This window comes from Papio anubis, chromosome 20, assembly GCF_008728515.1.
Source record: "Papio anubis isolate 15944 chromosome 20, Panubis1.0, whole genome shotgun sequence".
NCBI classification, from domain to species: Eukaryota; Metazoa; Chordata; class Mammalia; order Primates; family Cercopithecidae; genus Papio; species Papio anubis.
This window is the reverse complement of record NC_044995.1, coordinates 16,041,577-16,062,740: the sequence shown is the minus strand read 5'-3', so window position 1 is coordinate 16,062,740 and position 21,164 is coordinate 16,041,577. Positions and strand designations below refer to the sequence as shown.

Genomic DNA, 21,164 nt, shown 5'->3' with positions numbered 1-21,164 from the left:
AGGCCCGATCTCGTGGACTTCAGCAAACTCACCAAGTCCAACGCCAACTACAACCTACAGAGAGCCTTCCGCACAGCTGAGCAGCACCTGGGGCTGGCGAGGCTGCTGGATCCTGAAGGTGAGTCTCGCGCGGGCCCAGCCTGGACTTCCTCTTGGGGGACTCCCAACCCCAATGCCATGTCAAACTCAACTCCATCCCACCCCAGCACCCATTCCAAATCCTGAGGTCTCTCCAAATCCCAACTCTCTCCTCAGCCTCCTCCCCTTCCTCCTGTGCCATCCCTCCCACATTCCATCCTCACACCTCTTCCTCTCTCATCCCCAACCGTGTCCCAACGTAACCCCTCCTCTTCCCCATTCTCAATTTCCTCCCTCCCCAATACCCTCCCCAACCCTGCTTTCAACCATCTCCCCCAAAACCAACTCCCACTCCCCTACCCCAGCGCCAAACCCAATGGCACCTCCAACGCCATCGCCACCTCTAATGCCACCCCATCTTCAAGTGTCTCCATCCCCACCACATCTTCAGCTCCAGCTCCATTTCTATCCCCACCCTAATCCATTTCCAACCTCATTTTGCCCTAGCCCATCCCCATGTCTACCTCTCCCACAACTCGATCCTCATCCTCAGCTGCTTTTCCATTTCCAGTCTATCACTAACCCCATCCCTGACTTCAGCCTCAGCCCCAATCCAGGATCAGCCCTGACACCCACCTCCCATTCCGAATCAAAGCTGCTCCCTTCCTCTGAGCTCTACTGTCTGCCAAACACGTGGCTGGGAACTTTATGAGAGCTATTCACTTTCATCTTCACACTGACCTGGTTAGAGAGAATCTATCAACCCTGTTTTATTTTATTTATTTATTTATTTATTTATTTATTTATTTATTGAGACAGGGTCTGGCTCTGTTGCCTAGGCTGGAGTGCAGTGGCGGGATCTCGGCTCATTGCAACCTCAGCCTCCCAGGCTCAAGTGATTCTCCCATCTCAGCCTCCCAAGTAGCTGGGACTACAAGCGTGCGCCATCACACCTGGCTGATTTTTGTATTTTTAGTAGAGAGGGGGTTTCACCATGTTGCCCAGGCTGGTCTCAAACTCCTGACCTCAGGTGATCTGCCCACTTCAGCCTCCTAAACTGTTGGAATTATAGGTGTGAGTCACTGCACCTGGCCATTTTATTTTACTTATTTGTTTTTATTCACTTATTTATTATTCTTATATTTATTTATTTTTTGAGACAGAGTCTTGCTCTGTCACAGACTGGCGTGCAGTGGGGGTGATCCCAGCTCACTGCAACTTCCACCTCCCAGGTTCAAGTGATTCTCCTGCCTCAGCCTCCCAAGTAACTGGGACTACAGGTGCATGCCACCATGCCTGGCTTTTTTTTTTTTTTTTTTTTAGCAGGGCCGGGGTTTCTTTTTTTTTTTTTTTTTTTTTTTTTGAGACAGAGGCTTGCTCTGTCGCCCAGGCTGGAGTGCAGTGGCCGGATCTCAGCTCACTGCAAGCTCCGCCTCCCGGGTTCACGCCATTCTCCTGCCTCAGCCTCCCGAGTAGCTGGGACTACAGGCGCCCGCCACCTCGCTCGGCTAGTTTTTTATGTATTTTTAGTAGAGACGGGGTTTCACCGTGTTCGCCAGGATGGTCTCGATCTCCTGACCTTGTGATCCGCCCGTCTCAGCCTCCCAAAGTGCTGGGATTACAGGCTTGAGCCACCGCGCCCGGCCTCAGAGACGGGGTTTCACCATTGTTGGCCAGGCTAGTCTCAAACTCCTGACCTCAAGTGATCTGCTCGCCTCGTCCTCGCAAAGAGCTAGGATTACAGGCATGAGCTACCACACCTGGCCTACTTATTTATTTTTTTATCCAACTGAATTTAATATTTAAATCCTGTTTAATTATTATTACTATTTTTGAGACAGGGTCTCACTGTGTTGCCTAGACTGGAGTGCAGTGGTCTGATCTTGGCTCACTGAAGCTTCAACCTTCTGTGCTCAAGCGATCCTTCCACCTCAGCCTCCTGAGTAGCTGGGGCTATAGGTGTGCACCACCATGCTCAGCTAATTTTTGATTTTTTTTTTTTTTTTAGAGATGGGGTCTCACTATGTTGCCCAGGCTGGTCTCAAACTCCTGGACTCAAGCGATCCTCCCACCTTGACCTCTCAAAGCGCCTGGGATTACAGGCCTGAGTCACATTCCTGGTTTAACCTGTCTTCTAAAGTGATGAGAATGACAGCTCAGGGATGTGACGTCACTTGCCCAGCATCACATTGCAAATCAGGAAACCAGACCTTATGGCTCCAGAATTCATGGTTTTAATCAGTCCTCTACCCTGCCTCTTATAGCTGTATCCTATGCTCAGTGCCTGGTACATAGTAGGTGCTAATGGATGTCAGTTGGACAATGCAGTGAAGAATAAAGGCCAGGTATACTGTTGTGCATCCAATGGGTAAATTAAAATGATATCAATCGGGCATGGTGATGGTTCATGCCTGTACTCCCAGCACTTTGGGAGGTTAAGGCAAGAGGATCGCTTGAGGCCAGAAGTTGAGGACCAGCCTGGGCAACATAGTGAAATCCCATCTCTACAAAAAAAAAAAAAAAGAAAAAAAAAAAAAAAAAAGAAAAAGAAAAAAAAGAAAGAAATGAAAAATCTTAGCTGAGCGTGGTGGCACACACCTGTAGTCCCAGCTACACAGAAGACCAAGGCAGGAGGATCACTTTAGCCCAGGAGTTTAAAGCTGCAATGAGCTCTGATTGCAACACTGCACTCCAGATCCCGACTCAAAAAGCAAAAACAACCACCAATTAAAATGATGTTAGAATTTGTTGAGTTTCCTCTCTGTGCCAGGCTGGTCTTTCTAATACTTACATTGTTCCCAGGAGGCAGGAACCATGCTCATCTTTATTATAACAATGGGGAAACTGAGGCTCAGAGAAGCCAGGTTATTTTCTAAGGACATGCAGTGAGTAAGTGTTGAACTGGGATTCAAGTGGATGCTGCCCCCAAAGCCTGTTTCTTGACATCAAGCCTCGTGCACCATTTACAAGCTAACTAAATTTTTATTTAGCATCTACTGTGTGCCAGGGAAGGCAGAACAGTAGTAACTAAGACGGGCATATGGCCGGGCATAGTGTCCCATGCCTATAGTCCCAGCACTATGGGAGGCTGAGGCAGGAGGATTGTTTCAGCCCAAGAGTTCAAGATCAGCCTGGGCAACACAGTGAGACCCTGTCCCTATTTTATAAAAAAGAAAAAGTCTATTTAAAAAAAAATTACAAAAAATTAGCTTGGTGTGGTGCTGTGTGCCTGTAATCTCAGCTACTTGGGAGGCTGAGGCATGAGAATCGCTTGAACCTGGGAGGCAGAGGTTGCAGTAGGTCAAGATCACGCCATTGTACTCCAGCCTGGGCGACAGCTTGAGACTCTGCCTCAAAATAGAAAGAAAGAAAGAAAGAAAGAAAGAAGGAAAGGAAAGGAAAGGAAGGGAAGGAAAGGGGAGGGGAGGGAGGGGAGGAAGTAAGGAGGGTAAGGAGGGTAAAGGGAGGGTAGAGGGAGGAGGAAAAAAATCCGGAAGGAATCCAGAAGAAGATCCGGGAAAGAATCAAAGGAAAAAGGAGGAAATCCAGGAAAAGATCCGGGAATCAAAGGCGGCGAAATATCGTTCAGCTCAAATCAATCGTCAGGCGAGGATCACGTCGAGGCAAGATCTCGACAATCATTCGAAGAGCATAAAATCATCTTCGTCGTCTGGATCGACTTCTCTCAGGAGGCTGAGGTGGAAGTAGTTAGCAGACCTAGGAGTTTGAGGCTGCAGTGACCCTGAAGCTACTACTGTGCTTCCAGCCTGGACAGAGCAGAGACTCCATCTGTTGAAAAAAAAAATGCCAGGTTGAGTTCACAGGCATAAGCGGGAATTAGGAACACAGAAGAGGGGCAGTGCTCCAGACAGTGAGAACAGCACATGCAAAGGCCCTGAGGTGGAAGGTGGAATGGTGTGTTCAAGAAACAAGTATAGGCTGGGCACGGTGGCTCACATCTGTAATCCCAGCACTTTGGGAGGCCGAGGTGGGCAGATCGCCTGAGGTCAGGAGTTCGAGACCAGCCTGACCAACATGGTGAAGCCCTGTCTCTGCCAAAAATACAAAATTAGCCAGGCATGGTGGCGCATGCCTGTAACCCCAGCTACTTGGGAGACTGAGACAGGAGAATCGCTTGAACCTGGGAGGTGGAGGTTACAGTGAGGCAAGATCATGCCATTGCACTCCAGCCTGGGCAACAAGAGCAAAACTCCATCTTAAAAAAAAAGAAAAGAAAAGTATAGCTGTTTGTCTATGGTGGTTTATATGTGTCAGGCACTATTTAATCCCAGGAGGTAGATTTCTATTTGACAAAACCTGAGGAACAGAGAGGTTAATTATCTTGCCCAAGATCACACAGCTAATGAGAGTGGCTTCTCCATCCCTCCACCCAATACCTTCAAGCACTCTGTCAAAGTGCCCACTGTCTTGTTTCCCACTCCCTCTTCCCTCCAGATGTGAACATGGAGGCTCCAGATGAGAAGTCCATCATCACCTATGTGGTCTCTTTCTACCACTATTTCTCCAAGATGAAGGCTCTGGCTGTGGAGGGGAAGCGTATCGGGAAGGTATAAGGAGCCAAGGAGTGGGTGAGTGGGAAGCTGGGAGCTGGCGGCAGGCATGGGTGGGATGAGGCTGACCCCTGCTTCCTCTGCTGTGTCAGGTCTTGGACCAGGTGTTGGAGGTGGGTAAGATCATAGAACGCTACGAGGAGCTGGCGGCCGAGCTGCTGGCCTGGATTCACCGCACCGTGGGCCTCATCAGCAACCAGAAATTTGCCAACTCCTTAAGTGGGGTGCAGCAGCAACTCCAGGCTTTCACGGCCTATTGCACGCTGGAGAAGCCTGTCAAGTGAGGTCCAGCTCTGGAGGGAGGGCGGGCAGGGGTGGCATGACGGCAGGGCTCCTGAGCTCATGCTCCTTCAGGTTCCAGGAGAAGGGGAACCTAGAGGTGCTGCTCTTCAGCATCCAGAGCAAACTGCGTGCCTGCAACCGTCGCCTCTTTGTGCCTCGGGAGGGCTGTGGCATCTGGGATATTGACAAGGTAAGGCCATGGATGCAGGGGAGAGGTGGAGTTGCACTGTGGAGTTGCATAGGTTGCACACTGCTCAAGGGAATCATTCACATTGTAGGCATGGTGGATTAGATATTCATTCTGACAGTTTTTCAGTAGTAAAGTGTCATAAAGAAGCAACATGTTTTCCAATTTGCATGAAGTTGCCATAATGCTATGAGTGGCCTCAGACTAAGTCAAGACCATTAAACTGTGGGGAGCTGTCAGAGTCTGACTGCCTCCTCCCATCTCCTGCAGGCATGGGGTGAGCTGGAGAAGGCTGAGCATGAGCGGGAGGCTGCCCTACGGGCTGAGCTGATTCGGCAGGAGAAGCTGGAACTACTGGCACAGAGGTTTGACCACAAGGTGGCTATGAGGGAGAGCTGGCTGAATGAGAACCAGCGTCTGGTCTCCCAGGTACGAGGTGTGGGGCTTGGCTCCGGGGGGAAAGGGAGGGAGGGCGGGGCTGATGATCCTGGGACCAAAGAGGGAGACTTGATCTCCTAGGCAACAGGGAAGAGTTAGATTAGTTTCCTGGTGATAAATGTGGATGGGAAGGGAGACTTGGTCTTCTAAGTGATTGTTGGGTGAGGGGAATGGGCCTGATCTCCAGGGTAATGGGAGAGTGAGGCTGGTCTTCAGGGTAACTAGAAAGGGCGGAATTAGTCTCTTCAGCAATAGGGGGAGTGTTTTAAATGACAAGAGAGGTTGTATCTTATGTCTAGGGTAACTCAGGAGGATATAATTGGTTTCCTAAGTAACAGAGTCAGGTAAACCTGGTCCCTAATCTCCAGGACAGGGGAAGCCTCTTTCCTGAGTAACAAGTTTAAGGTTAGCGATGTAACAGGAGGGCGGGACTTGTTTCCAGGGTAACTGGAGAGAGTGGGGCTGGTCTCCAGGGAAATGGGAAGGTGGGGTTGGTCTCTAGGGCAACAGAGGAGGTGGGTCTGTTCTCCAGGGTAACTGGGGAAGATTGGGTTGGTCTCCAGGACAACAGGGGAGGGTGGGGTTGATCTCCAGGGTAACTGGAGAGGGTGGCACTGGTCTCCAGGGCTACAAGGGAGGATGGGGCTGGTCTCCAAGGTAACTGTGGAAGATGGGCTGATCTCCAGGGCAACAGGGGAGGGGAGTTGGTCTTTAGAGTAACTGAGGAGGGTGGCATTGGTCTCCAGGGTAACAAGAGAGGGTGGGGTTGGTCTCCAAGGTAACAGTGGAGGGTGGGGCTGGTCTCCAGGTTACCTGGGTAACAGGGGAGGGCGGGGCTGGTCTCCAGGATAACTAGGGAGGGCAGGGCCGGTCTCCAAGGTAATGTAGGGGGGAGTCCCCAGGGTCACACAGGGTCAAGGTAACAGGTGGACTGCTGAGGCAGCATGGGTGAGTGTCTGGCTCACTGCCCCAGGACAACTTTGGGTATGAGTTGCCCGCAGTGGAGGCAGCCATGAAGAAACACGAAGCGATCGAGGCAGACATTGCAGCCTACGAGGAGCGGGTACAGGGTGTGGCGGAGCTGGCCCAGGCGTTGGCGGCCGAAGGCTACTACGATATCCGGCGGGTGGCAGCCCAGCGTGACAGCGTCCTGCGCCAGTGGGCCCTGCTAACTGGGCTTGTGGGTGCCCGGCGGACACGGCTCGAGCAGAACCTGGCCCTGCAGAAGGTCTTCCAGGAGATGGTGTACATGGTGGACTGGATGGAGGAGATGCAGGTGCCAGGCGGGGGCCGCGGATGCGGGTGGAGTGCCAGAGGGAAGGGAGGATGCAGATGCTGAAAGCGTTGACAGACAGCTGGAGCTGGAAAGGGAAGGGCAGAGATAGAAGAAGATAAAGAGAAAGCCAGGAAGACAAAAAGGGAGAACAAGAGAGAGAGTGAGAGAAAGATACAGAGATAGACAAGAGAGGCAGACAAAGAAACAGAATGAGAAAGAGACAGAGACGAATAGAGAAATAGAAAAATGCTGGACACAATGGCTCACACGTGTAATCCCAGCACTCTGGGAGGCTGAGGCGAGCAGATCACTTGAGGTCAGGAGTTTCAGACCAGCCTGTCCAACATGGTGAAACCCCCTGTCTACTAAAAATACAGAACAATTAGCTGGGTGTGGTGGCATGTGCCTGTAGTCCCAGCTATTTGGGAGGCTGAGGTTCAAGAATTGCTTCAATCTAGGAGGCAGAGGCTGCAGTGAGCCAAGATGGTGCCACTGCACTCCAGCCTGGATGACAGAATGTGATTCTGTCTAAAAAAAAAAAAAAAAGAAAGAAAAAAAGAGAGAGAAATGAAAAAAGACATGGAGATACAGAGACAGAGTAAGCCAGGGATGCAGACAGAGAGAGAGTGACAGTTTGAGAGAGAGGGAGAGAAATCAGAGAGGCAGAGAGAGGGGGAGGCAGACACAAAGGTGACAATGAAAATCTGCATGGCTACAGAGAAAGATACAGGAAGATGGGAATCAATCTGAGAGAGAGAAAGACCTACCAGATCTAGAGAGAGATGAGACAATAAAGACAGAAGCCAGCTGGGCATGGTGGCTTACACCTGCGGTACCAGCACTGTGGGAGGCCGAGGTAGGCAGATTGCTTGAGCCCCAGAGTTTGAGACCAGCCTGGTCAACATAGTGAGATCCTGTCTGTACAAAAAAATAAAAACAAAAACAAAAACTAGCTAGGTGTGGTGGCATGCGCTTGTAGTCCCGGCTACTCTGAAGTGGGACGATCACTTGAGCCCAGGAGGTTGAGGCTGTGTGAGCCATGATTGCACCACTACACTCCAGCCTGGGTGACAGAACAAGATCCTGTCTCAAAAAAAAAAGAAGCCGGGTGCGGTGGCTCACACCTGTAATCCCAGCACTTTGGGAGGCCAAGGCAGGCGGATCATCTGAGGTCAGGAGTTCGAGACCTGCCTGACCAACATGGCAAAACCCCATCTCTACTAAAACATCCAAAAATTAGCCGGGCAAGGTACATCCACTCGGGAGGCAGGAGAATCGCTTGAACCCGGGAGGCGGAGCTTGCAGTGAGCCGAGATCGTGCCACTGCACTCCAGCCTGGGCGACAGAGCCAGACTCTGTCTCAAAAAAAGAAGAAGAGGAAAAAAAAAAAAAAAGAAGGAAAAGAAGGAAGGAAGGAAGGAAGATACAGACAGAGAGAAAGGGAAAGGGGCAGAAATGTAGAAAGAGAGATGCAGAGAGAGATGGAGACAAAGATGTATAGACAAGAAAGACATGGAAGCAGAGACTAAGCTACTGTGACAGAGCCCAGAAATGTAGAGTCCACGAGAGATGGAAACATTCAGAGAGAGACAGGTAGAGAAAGAGGGAGACAGAGACAGAACACCATTGCTAGCTGTGAGAGCCGACAACAGCCGGGGCTCGGCTTTTTTCTTTCTGATGAGGAAACTGAGGCCTAGGCCACAGAGCTGGTAAGAGGGTCTTGAGGCTGGTCCATATCTCTCCAAGACGGGTCAGAGTCAAGAGTGACAGTGCAGAGCAGCAGGGGCTGGCACAGGCGATGGGGGAGAGGCGAGTGGCCAGGGCAGTGCCAGAGGTGTGCTCAGTGCTGTCCCCGCTTGTAGGCTCAGCTGCTGTCCCCGGAGTGTGGGCAGCACCTGGTGGAGGCAGACGACCTGTTGCAGAAGCATGGACTGCTGGAGGGAGACATTGTGGCCCAGAGCGAGCGGGTGGAGGCGCTCAATGCCGCTGCCCTGCGCTTCTCCCAGCTGCAGGGTGAGTCTTGGGGCTGGGGCTGGGGCTGGGGTTGGAGACTCTTGGGACTGTTGCCGATAGAGGCAAGAGTGACTCCTGACAGAAGAAAAGAGTGAGCTCCTTGTCCTTGGAGGCATTTAAGCAGAGCCTAAGATCACATTCCAATAAGGAAGTCATGGGGAGAATCAATGCCCTGAGTGGCAGGGTGGACCACTCGACCTCTTCCTGCTTTAGATTCTGCAGTGATAACCCACATTTATCGAGCACTTGTTATGTGCCAAGCCCTTCACAGATTGCTCTCAACGAATACCATTTAAAAAGACCTGTGTGTTGGCTGGGTGCGTTGGCTCACGCCTGTAATCCTAGCAGTCTGGGAGGCCTAGGCGGGTGGACCACCTGAGGTCAGGAGTTTGAGACCAGCCTGACCAACATGGTGAAACCCCGTCTCTGCTAAAAATACAAAAAACAATTAGCCAGGCATGGTGGCATGTGCCTGTAATCCCAGCTATCTGGAAGCCTGAGGCAGGAGAATCGCTGGACCCTCAGGAGGTGGAGGCTGCAGCGAGCTGAGATCCCACCACTGGCACTCCAGCCTGGGCGACAGAGCAAGACTTCCTCTCAAAAAATAAATAAATAAATAAATAAATAAATAAATAAAATAAAATAAAATAAAAAGACCTGTGCGGGCTGGGCACGGTGGCTCATGCCTATAATTCCAACACTTTGGGAGGCCAAGGCAGGAGGATCACTTGAGCCCAGGAATTCAAGACCAGCCTGGCCAACATAGAAAGACCTCATCTCTACCAAAATAAATAAATAAATAAATAAATGAGCCAGGCATGGTGATACATGCCTGTAGTGCCAGCTACTTGGAGGCTGAGAGAGGAGGCTCAATTGAGGCCAAGAATTGGAAGCTTCAGTAGGCCATGATCTGCACTCCAGCCTGGGTGACACAGTGAGATCCTGTCTCTTAAAAAACAAACAAGAAAACCTGTGCTAAGTAATGTTAATCAGGGCCTGTTTAACCGCAAGTGATAGAAACTCAGTTCAAATGGCTTAAGGTGAAAAGAGGAGTGGACTGGCTAACGTAACCAAAATGTTCAGGGAAGCCTAGGCAACATGGCAAAACCCCGTCTCTGCCAAAAATACCAAAAATTAGCTAGGCATGGTGGTGCATGCCTGTAGTCCCAGCTACTCCAGAGGCTGAGGTGGGAGAATCACCTGAACCTGGGAAGTCGAGGCTGCAGTAAGCCAAGACTGTGCCACTACACTCCAGCCTGGGCAACTGGACTGAGACCCTGTCACCAAAAAAAAAAAAAAAAAAATCTGGGGAAGGGTGGGTTTTACTTCAGGCATGGCTGGATCCAGGTATGGCTCAAGGGTGCTTTTAGGACTCCATCTGAGACCAGGCCTTGTGTGTCTCACGCTTGTAATTCCAGAGCTTTGGGACGCCAAGATGGGAGGATTGCTTGAGGCCAGGAGTTTTGGGCAACATAGCGAGACCCCATCTCCATATCAAAAACGAAAAAGACTCAGGCCAGGCTCGGTGGCTCATGCCTGTAATCCTAACACTTAGGTGTTAGGTGTTAGGAAGGCCGAGGCAGGCGGATCACTTGAGGTTAGTCTTTGGCCAACATGATGAAACCCCATCTCTTCTACAAATACAAAAAAAAATTAGCCAGGCATAGTGGTGCACACCTGTAATCCTAGCTACTCAGGAGGCTGAGGTGGGAAGATTGCTTGAACCCAGGATGCAGAGGTTTCAGTCAGCCAAGATTGTACCACCAGGCACACGCCAGCCTGGGTGACAGAGTGAGACTCCTTCTCAAAACATAAACAAAAGACTCTATCTCTCTCGTCTCTCTCCATCTCTAGTCTCTGTGTTGGTGTCACTGTCAAGCAGTCCTGCCCCTTATGGTATACATCCGGGATTATTCAGCCCTAGGTATACATCCTAACAGGTTATCAGAGCCAATGGGACACAGGCCCCTTTCTCCCGAGAGTTCTAACAAAAAGTCTTAGGAGAGCTTGCATTAGTTCACAGTGGATTCCATCATTGCTCAGCCAATCACTGTGGCCCCAGGGTATGCAGGGATCTAATTGGCCACATGCATGTGACACACCTATCCCAGGGCCAGGACTGTTGCCGATAGAGGCAAGGTCAGCCCATTCCAAAGACTTAGACTGAAAAAGAGGAGAAAGGGACGCCCTTACCAGACACAGGGTCATGGATGCTGATAGGCAAAACCAAGACTGGCTCTAATAAGGTTCCTGTCTTACTTATGTCAATGCCCTCCAGCCAGAGACCACCAGGAGTCCCTCTGTGGTCAAACCAAGTTGGGTTTGGTGGCTCTTTACACACACCATGGGGAGCTGTGGGGCATCTCAAGAAGAAAGTATGATGGGGGGCCGGGCGCAGTGGCTCACACTTGTAATCACAGCACTTTGGGAGGCCGAGGCAGGTGGATCCCATGAGGTCAGGAGTTCGAGACCCGCCTGGCCAACATAGTGAAACCCCATCTGTACTGAAAATACAAAAAATTAGCTGGGCATGGTGACGCGTGCCTGTAATCCTAGCAACCCAGAAGGCTGAGGCAGGAGAATTGCTTGAATCTGGGAGGTGGAAGTTGCCATGAGCCTAGATCGTGCCACTGCACACCAGCCTGAGCAACAGAGTGCGACCCCATCTCAAATAAATATATATATATGATTGGGGGCTTATTATAGGATTTGGGCTTGTGTTAGGTGATTTGTAAGATGATTCAGTGTAGTGAATTGTGCTGTGGATTGGATGATGTCAGAATATGGGGGTGACTAGGTGATCGGGCATCTTAATCATTTTGATCTAGGTGGTGGGAGGAACAGAAGGAGGCTGTTGCAGTCATTGGCAGCTGTCATTCATCTTAGCCAGCGAGGGGGATGCATGGTCATTTTTTTTTTTTTTGAGACGGAGTCTGGCTCTGTCGCCCAGGCTGGAGTGCAATGGCCGGATCTCAGCTCACTGCAAGCTCCGCCTCCCGGGTTTACGCCATTCTCCTGCCTCAGCCTCCCGAGTAGCTGGGACTATAGGCGCCCGCCACCTTGCCTGGGTAGTTTTTTGTATTTTTTAGTAGAGACGGGGTTTCACCGTGTTAGCCAGGATGGTCTCGATCTCCTGACCTCGTGATCCGCCCGTCTCGGCCTCCCAAAGTGCTGGAATTACAGGCTTGAGCCACCGCGCCCGGCCTCTGGTCATTTTTGTGGTTTGCACAGTGACCTTGATTTTGTCTGTGCTCAGGCATGATTATGGAATGAGCTTGGTTTTGTCCTACTCCATCATGGTCAGAGTGGCCTCATCTGATATGAGTGTTCTGTGAGATTTTTTTTTTTATTGTTGTTTATTTTATTTATTTATTTTTTTAGACACTTGATCTCTATGTTACCCAGGCTGGTCTTGAACTCCTGGGCTCAAGCAATCCTCCCGCTTCCACCTACCAGAGTGTTGGGATTACAGGTGGGAGCCACTGTCCCTGGCCATTTCTGTGAGATTATTATTTTTATTTATTTTATTCTTTTTGAGATGGAGTTCTGCTGTTGTTGTCCAGGTTGGAGTGCAATGGCGCGATCTCAGCTTACTGCAACCTCCGCCTCCTGGGTTCAAGTGATTCTTCTGCCTCAGCCTCCTGAGTAGCTGGGATTATAGGCATGCGCCACCATGTCCCACTAATTTTATATTTTCAGTAGAGACTGGGCTTCTCCATGTTGGTCAGGCTGTTCTCGAACTCCTGACCTCAGGTGATCTGCCTGCCTCGGCCTCCCGAAGTGCTGGGATTACAGGTGTGAGGCACCGCGCCCAGCCTGTGAGATTATTTATACTCCTCAGAACACCATGGCTAGCCCTGAGTGCTGATGGCAGTCAGGACTGCTTTTTATCTTTCTCATTGATGAGGTAACTGAGGCCCAGGCCATGGAGCTGACAAGAGGGTCTTGAGGCTGGTCCGTATCTCTCCGTTAAGATGTTTTCCTCCTTTTTCTGGAGCCCACAGCCGTTTGGAATCTTGGAGCATTATTAGAAAAGGGACAACCTGTCTGGCTTGCAGGCTGGTGAGGAAGTTTCTCGCCCTAGCCGACGTGGGTCACATCCTAAGTGCAAATGCTGAGGTTTCCCTCCACGCCTTGGTGTGGACATCCTGACCCTGGCTCAGCCCCCTCCCATCCCCATCTCATCTCCAGGCGAGGTTGCTGGGACCCTCTCCTTCAACTTAGCTAGGTTTGTCTCGGGAAGCTCCCTTTGCCCTCGCCTTGTGGGTTCTTGGCTCCTGTGACAATCAGCAGCCCCGAGAATACAACAGAGGGGCCGGTGTGGGGAGTGCGAGTGTGGGCAGTGCGTTGTCATGGGGATGGGAGGCAGCGCTGCCTGATGGGTGGTCCAGAGTGTGAGCTCCTGATGGACCGCTTCTTAGCTGATCCTAGGGCAATCCTTCCTCTCTCCGAGGCTCAGTCTCTTCATCTGGAAAATGGGGCTGATAAGGATACTGGCCTCACAGGATGGTTGTAAGAATCAAATGACATTGTGTGAGAGTAAGGGCTGGGTACATGGAAGCTGTTTTTTTGTTTTGTTTTGTTTTGTTTTCTAAGACAGACTCTCGCTCTGTTGCCCAGGCTGGAGTACAGTGGCTCTATCTCGGTTCACTGCAGTCTCAACGTCCCTGGCTCAAGTGATCTTCCCACCTCAGCCTCCCGAGTAGCTGGGACTACAGGTGCACGCCACCACGCCCAGCTAATTTTGGTATTTTTGGTAGACATGGGGTTTTGCCATGTTGCCCAGGCTGGTCTCAAACTCCTGACCTCAAGTGATCTGCTCGCCTCGGCCTCCCAAGGTTAAGTTAGGATTACAGGCATAAGCCATTGCGCCTGGCAAGAAGCTGTTGTTTTTGTAACTATTATTCAGTTGGATACCTTGTGGTTTGAGTCAACATCAGTGAACATCCAGAATTACAGAAATCCCGCATTCCACCTAGGGCAGTGTCTCTCTCTCACTTTTATGATCCAGTAAGAAATACACAGCCAAGCAGTGGCTCATGCCTGTAATCCCAGTACTTTGGGAGGCCCAGGTGGGTGAATTGCTTGAGCCCAGATATTCGAGACCAGCTAGTGAACTCCATTTCCACAAAAAACTTAGAAAAAAAAATTAGCCAGGCATGGTGATGTGGGCCCATAGTCCTAGCTACTCAGGAGGCTGAGATGGGAGGATCACTTGAGCCCAGGAGTTGGAGGCTGCAGTGAGCCATGATCGTGCCACGCACTCCAGTCTGGGTGATAGAATGAGACCCTATCTCTAAAATAAAAAAATAAATGCACTTATCTCATGACTCACAGTTCACATGCATACATGGACACACACACTAACACAGAGGTTTTATAAAACAATATTTCCAGGCTGGGCGCAGTGGCTCACGCCTGTAATCCCAGCACTTTGGGAGGCCAAGGAGGGCGCGGATCATGAGGTCAGGAGTTCAAAACCAGTCTGGCCAACATAGTGGAACCCCGTCTCTACTAAAAATACAACAACAAAAAAAAGCTGGATGTGGTGGCAGGCACCCGTAATCCCAGCAGTTTGGGAGGCCAAGGTAGGCGGATCACTTGAGGTCAGGAGTTTGAGACCAGCCTGGACAGCATGGTGAAACCCCGTCTCTACTAAAAATACAAAAATGAGCCAGGCATGGTGGTGGGCACCTGTAATCCTAGCTACTGGAGAGGCTGAGACAGGAGAATCGCTTAAACCTGGAGGTGGAGGTTGCAGTGAACTGAGATCACACCACTGCACTCCAGCCTGGGCAACAGAGCAAGACTCTGTCTCAAGAAAACAAACAAACGAAAAACAAAGAAGTTTCATTTGACTCAGTTCTGACATAAGCACAATTTTCACTCAAATATACGGAATCTGAGATGCTCTGAATCCATCCATCGTTCAGTCAACAAATCACTACATTCACTAGGCTACAGCTCTGGGTGCCACCCTCTGCTAGGCAGTGATTGGGATTGGGTGTGACAGTCCCAGGTCCTGTCCTTAAGGAGCTCTCAGTCCAGCGGGGGAGACAGGACAAAGCAATGACAACACAGAGTAGTCAGGGCTGGGATGGGGAAGCAGAGCAGCCTGAGAGGATCGAGGAGGAGCCTGCTCCAGCCTTGGGGTGTTAAGGAAGGCTGCCTGCAGGAGGAGCCGCGTGACCCGGCACCTGATGAAGTCACACCAAGGACAGGGTAGGTAGCCCGCACCATCCTCTCTTGGGCGCCCCTTGGCTTGTGACCAATCCTGGATGCTCCCCTTCTCCTGGCTCAGGCTACCAGCCCTGCGACCCGCAGGTCATCTGCAACCGCGTGAACCACGTGCACGGCTGCTTGGCGGAGCTGCAGGAGCAGGCGGCGCGGCGACGGGCAGAGCTGGAGGCCTCGCGGAGCCTGTGGGCGCTGCTGCAGGAGCTGGAGGAGGCCGAGAGTTGGGCGCGCGACAAGGAGCGCCTCCTGGAGGCTGCGGGCGGCGGCGGTGCGGCGGGCGCAGCGGGCGCAGCGGGCACGGCGGGCGGCGCGCATGACCTGTCCAGCACCGCGCGCCTCCTGGCCCAGCACAAGATCCTGCAGGGTGAGCTGGGCGGGCGGCGGGCTTTGCTGCAGCAGGCCCTGCGGTGTGGCGAGGAGCTGGTTGCAGCCGGCGGCGCCGTCGGCCCGGGAGCAGAGACGGTGCAGCTGGTGGGCCTGGCAGAGCGCGCGGCGAGCGCCCGGCGCCGCTGGCAGCGGCTGGAAGAGGCGGCTGCGCGGCGCGAGCGGCGGCTGCAGGAGGCGCGGGCGCTGCACCAGTTCGGCGCTGACCTCGACGGGCTGCTGGACTGGCTTCGCGACGCTTACCGCCTGGCAGCCGCTGGCGACTTTGGCCACGACGAAGCGTCCAGCCGCCGCCTGGCGCGCCAGCACCGCGCGCTCACCGGAGAGGTGGAGGCGCATCGCGGGCCCGTGAGCGGCCTGCGACGCCAGCTGGCAACACTCGGGGGTGCCAGTGGCGCAGGGCCGCTGGTGGTGGCGCTGCAGGTGCGCGTGGTGGAAGCCGAGCAGTTGTTCGCTGAGGTGACCGAAGTGGCGGCGCTGCGGCGCCAGTGGCTGCGGGACGCGCTCGCTGTCTACCGCATGTTTGGCGAGGTGCACGCGTGCGAGCTGTGGATCGGCGAGAAGGAGCAATGGCTGCTTTCCATGCGTGTGCCCGATTCACTCGACGACGTTGAGGTGGTGCAGCACCGGTGAGCGCACACATGTGGGACTCCGGGGTCCCATTCCTCATGCACCCAGTCTCACCTTCATTGGTTCAACAGTTCCCATGTTCGCTCAGCTGGAACGAGGGGTTCCAATCCCTGCTTCACTCATAACCAGCTTTGTGATAGTTAGAAGGTTTGCAACCTGCCTAACCTTCCTGAACCTCAGCTTGCCCACCTGTATAATGGGGGTGGTATTAGTCCCTACCCAAGCTTGTGATGAAGGGTAAATGAGTTCATACATGCAGAACATGACGCAAATGCCTGGGGGTAGAGGAAGCATTCCCCCAGCATTTGCTCTTATTACCCAGGCTTACATTCGCCAAGCATGAAATAAACGACCTATGCTTCTACAGGGACACCTCAGCCTGGCCCCTCCTCTGGGAGGCCTCCCAATGGTTCTGCATAAATGTCACCTCCCTAAGCTACTAAAATAGCTCTGACCCTTGACATTTTCCATTGCTTCATCCTGTTTTACATTTCTTTGTAGCACTTACCATCCCATGACATATTATATACTGACTTGTCTGTTGGCTGACTTAGCAATGAGTTGTTCAATTAGTGGGTGAACAATGTCTATTCCTCCTCTGCACCACTCTCTCTGAGCATCTTGTTCATCCATACATTCATTCAGCAGGTGTTAGTACTGAGTGCCTATGCCTTTCTAGGTCTTGTGCTGGGCACTGCTGGAAACACAGGGCTGCTCCTTGCCCCTACTGTGCCCACAGTTGCCCAGTTCTTTGAAACATTGATTTAAAGATGGGAGGACCATGTCCAGCTTAAAATAGACCTCAGTGGCTGTCATGTGGAGGGTGGGTTGGAGCAGTTGAGAGTTGTGGCTGGGAACCCAGAGAGGCAACTGGGGTGGGGACCCAGATGGAGTGGAACAGATTAGACCAGCGCTGGAAGTAAGTAGACAGACAGGCCATGGAGGCCGATGGGCCAGAGCAATTTTCTAAAACAAAGCCCAGGGCTCTGGCCTGGGGGATGACAGTGCTGTCCCCAACATGGGGGCCCAGAGGAAGAACAAATTTGAGTCAGATGGGTGTGAATAGCCCCAAGAAGGTATACAGCAGACTTTAGGTTGAAGATAGGTTCAAAAGGTAAGAGGTTGAGGCTGAAGACTGAGGTGTGACTGTCATGAGTTCAGGAGAGAAGACCAAGGCTGTGGGGTTGGGTGGAATCGTCGAAGAAGGGTGTGAGGGAAAACCCAGAGGGCTCAGGGTGGAGTTGCTGCTGCGGAAACTCCCATTTAAACATCGGGTGGAGGCTAGGCATGGTGGTTCACGCCTGTAATCCCAGCACTTTGGGAGGCCAAGACAGGCGGATCACATAAGGTCAGGAGTTCAAGACCAGCCTGACCAACATGGTGAAAACCCGTCTCTACTAAAAATAGAAAAGTTAGCTAGGTGTGGGGGCGCATGCCTGTAATCCCAGCTACTTGGGAGGCTGAGACATGAGAATCGCTTGAATCCGGGAGGCAGAGGTTGCAGTGAGCCGAGATTGTGCCACTGTACTCCAGCCCGGGTGACAGAGCAAGACTCCGTCTCAATACATACATACATACATACATACATACATTAAATTAACAGCAGGTAAAAGAGGAGGAGCCCACAAAGGAGGCTGAAAAGGAGGGTGGAGAATTAGGAGGAGAATCAGTAGAAGGCATTTCATAAAACCAAGGTCCTCAGGGTTCGGGTGTCTGAGCATCTCCATCCTCCTGCAGATTCGAGAGCCTGGACCAAGAGATGAACAGCCTGATGGGCCGCGTTCTGGACGTGAACCACACAGTCCAGGAGCTGGTGGAAGGAGGCCACCCCAGTTCAGATGAGGTGCGTTCCTGCCAGGACCACCTCAACAGCAGGTAGGAGGGCCTGGGGCTGGGAGTCCCTCCCATCCTTCCCTTACACTCACACAACCGTGGACAGCAAAGATGTGCAATCTCAAACCCCTGGAATCATAATGGCCACCTGATAAATCAACAAAATGTTGACCAAAAATCATAATCCCCAGTACTGGTGATGACGTGGTAAAATTAAAACAGACATTTCAGTTGGCTGTTCATTTATTTATCCAGAAATAATTTATTGAATACCTACAATCTGCCAGGAGTATTCCCAAGCACTTTATGTAACTTTTTACAGTATCCCAATGTTCTTTCGGGCACAATGGCTCATACTTGTAATCCCAGCACTTTGGGAGGCTGAGATGGGTGGATCATTTGAGCTCATGAGTTCGAGACCAGCCTGGGCAACAGGGCAAAAACCCCATCTCTCTCTATATAAAAAAACAAAACAAAACAAAACAAAATTTAGCCAAGCATGGTGGTGCACACTTACAGTCCCAGCTACTCGGGAGGCTGAGGTGGGAGGATGCCTTGATGCCAGGAGGTAGAGATTGCAGTGAGCAGAGATTGTGCCACTGCACTCTAGCCTGGGTAATAGAGCCAGACTTTGTCTCAAAAAAAAAAAAAAAAATTTCCAATATCCCAATTTCCATGGTAAAGGTCCTAGAATTCAGATCTTTCTCTCTCTCTCTCTCTCTCTCTTTTTTTTTTTTTTTTTTTTGACATAGTCTCGCTCTGTCACCCAGGCTGGAGTGCAGTGGCGCGATCTAGGCTCACTGCAAGCTCCACCTCCCGGGTTTACTTACGCCATTCTCCTGCCTCAGCCTCCCTGGTAGCTGGGACTACAGGTGCCCACCACCATGCCTGGCTAATTTTTTGTATTTTTAGTAGAGACGGGGTTTCACCGTGTTAGCCAGGATGGTCTCAATCTCCTGACCTCGTGATCCGCCTGCCTCGGCCTCCCAAAGTGCTGGGATTACAGGCGTGAGCCACCGCGCCCAGCCTCTCTCTCTCTTTCTTTTGAGACAGGATTTTGCTCTGCTGCCCAGGCTGGAATACAGTGGCATGATCATGGCTCATTGCAGCCTCCAACACCTAGGCTCAAGCGATCCTCCCACTTCTGCCTCCTGAGGAACTGGGACTACAGGTGCACATCACCATGCCCAGCTAATTAAAACATTTTTTTTTTTGTAGAGACGGGGGTCTCACTATGTTGGCCATGCTGGTCTTACAACTCCTGGGTTTGGCTGAATGTGGTGGCTCACACCTGTAATCCCAGCACTTTGGCAGGTCAAGGCAGGTGGATCACCTGAGGTCAGGAGTTCGAGACCAGCCTGACCAATATGGTGAAACCCCATCTCCACTAAAAATACAAAAATTATCCGGGCATGGTGGCATGGGCCTGTAGTCCCAGCTACTCAGGAGGCTGAGGCAGAAGAATTGCTTGAACCCAGGAGGCAGAGCCTACAGTGAGCCAAGATCACACCACTCCACTGCAGCCTAGGTGACAGAGCAAGAATCTATGTCAAAAACAAACAAATAAACAAAGAAACAAACAAAATCTCCTGGCCTCCTCCCACCTCGGCCTTCCAAAGAGCTGGGATTACAGTGTAAGCCACTGCTCCTAGCCTACAACTCTTTTAAGATAAGTAACAAACTAATACAGTACCTCTGGAATACTACCAGCAATTCTCCCAGTGCAGGTGGGGTTCCTAGATGAAGATACAGGTCCAAAGAGGTGAACTCCTTATCCAAGATTACTCAGTCTATAAGTAGGAGTCAAATGCAGTTCTGGCTGAATCCTGAGCTGGAGCTGTTTATCTAATATATCCAGTCTTCCTGGTAACACTATGGGGTGGAAATTACCCCACATTAGAGAGAAGAAAACTGGATCTCAGAGAGGTGAAGATGGAGGCCCAAGGTTACACAGCTAGTTAGGGGATCAAATCGGGCTTTGAAGATGGATATGTCTGACTTCAAAGACTGTGTTCTTTTTTTTTTTTTTTTGAGACAGGGTCTTGCTCTTTCACCCAGACTGGAGTGCAGTGGTACGATCATGGCTCACTACAGCCTTCACCCCCCCACCGAGCTCAAGAAATCCTCCTGCCTCAGCCTTTTGAGTAGCGGGACTATGGGTGCGCACCACTGCACCTGGCTACTTTTTGTATTTTTTGTACAGATCGGGTCTCACTTTGTTGCCCAGACTGGTCTCGAACTCCTGGGCTCGAGTGATCTTCTGCCTTGGCCTCCGCAAGTGCTGGAATTACAGGCATGAGCCACTGCACCCCACCCAAAGACTATGCTCTTGACTCTCTGGTGTAAGATTCCCATATCCAGGGATTTTAAAATCTCTATAGCCGAGACAATCGCAAAGCATCCAGCCTAAAAAGATAACTACAACAGTAACAATTTATAGCATGTAGAGAGATCTATATGCCGAGTGCTTTAGCCACATGATCTCATTACACACTCAATGAAGTAGACTTTATTATCCCCATTTTCCAGATAAGGAAACTGAAGATCAGAGAAGGAAATGATTTGCCCAAGGTCACATGGCAAATCTGGCTAGAGCAGAACTTGAACTCGGGTCTGTCTGATTTCAGAGTCCTAATATCTGTCCTTGTAGTGTGTCCATTCTAGAGAAGGCACAGAAACAGTTAAATATGCTAATAAATGAATAAGATATTTAGAGAATCATAATGGCTTTATGCAAGAAATAGGCAGGTCATGGTGACTCACACCTGTAATCCCAGCATTTTGGCAGGCCGAGGCGAGCAGATCACTTGAGGTCAGGAGTTTGAGACCAGCCTGGTCAATGTGATGAAACCCGATCTCTACTGAAAATACAAAAACTAGCCGGGCGTGGTGGTGCACACCTGTAATCCCAGCTACTTGGGAGGCTGAAGCAGGAGAATCCCATTTACCTGGGAGGCGGAGGTTGCAGTGAGCTGAGATGGTGCCACTGTACTCCAGCCTGGGCAACAGAGCAAGACTCTGTCTCAAAAACAAAACAGGCCAGGAGCGGTGGCTGATGCCTGTAATGCCAGCACTTTGGGAGGCCAACGCGGGCAGATCACGAGGTCAGGAGATCGAGACCATCCTGGCTAACGCATCAAATCAAAACCCTGTCTCTACTAAAAATACAAAAAAGTTAGCTGGGTGTGGTGGCGGGTGCCTGTAGTCCCAGCTACGCGGGAAGCTGAGGCTGGAG

General features: G+C 51.2%; 1 protein-coding gene across 6 annotated transcripts in view; it reads left to right on the top strand.

Annotated features, from left to right (window-relative positions):
• SPTBN4 (spectrin beta, non-erythrocytic 4) overlaps positions 1–21,164 on the top strand; it is a 118,942-nt gene that overhangs the window by 38,613 nt on the left and 59,165 nt on the right. For all 6 annotated transcript variants that reach the window (XM_021931115.2, XM_021931114.2, XM_031659449.1 and 3 more), the window contains 9 exons: positions 3–118; positions 4,534–4,646; positions 4,742–4,929; positions 5,004–5,121; positions 5,389–5,547; positions 6,530–6,832; positions 8,695–8,845; positions 15,147–16,095; positions 17,834–17,971. In XM_021931115.2, coding sequence (XP_021786807.1) covers positions 3–118; positions 4,534–4,646; positions 4,742–4,929; positions 5,004–5,121; positions 5,389–5,547; positions 6,530–6,832; positions 8,695–8,845; positions 15,147–16,095; positions 17,834–17,971 — 2,235 coding nt within the window. The remainder of the gene's footprint in view (positions 1–2; positions 119–4,533; positions 4,647–4,741; positions 4,930–5,003; positions 5,122–5,388; positions 5,548–6,529; positions 6,833–8,694; positions 8,846–15,146; positions 16,096–17,833; positions 17,972–21,164) is intronic.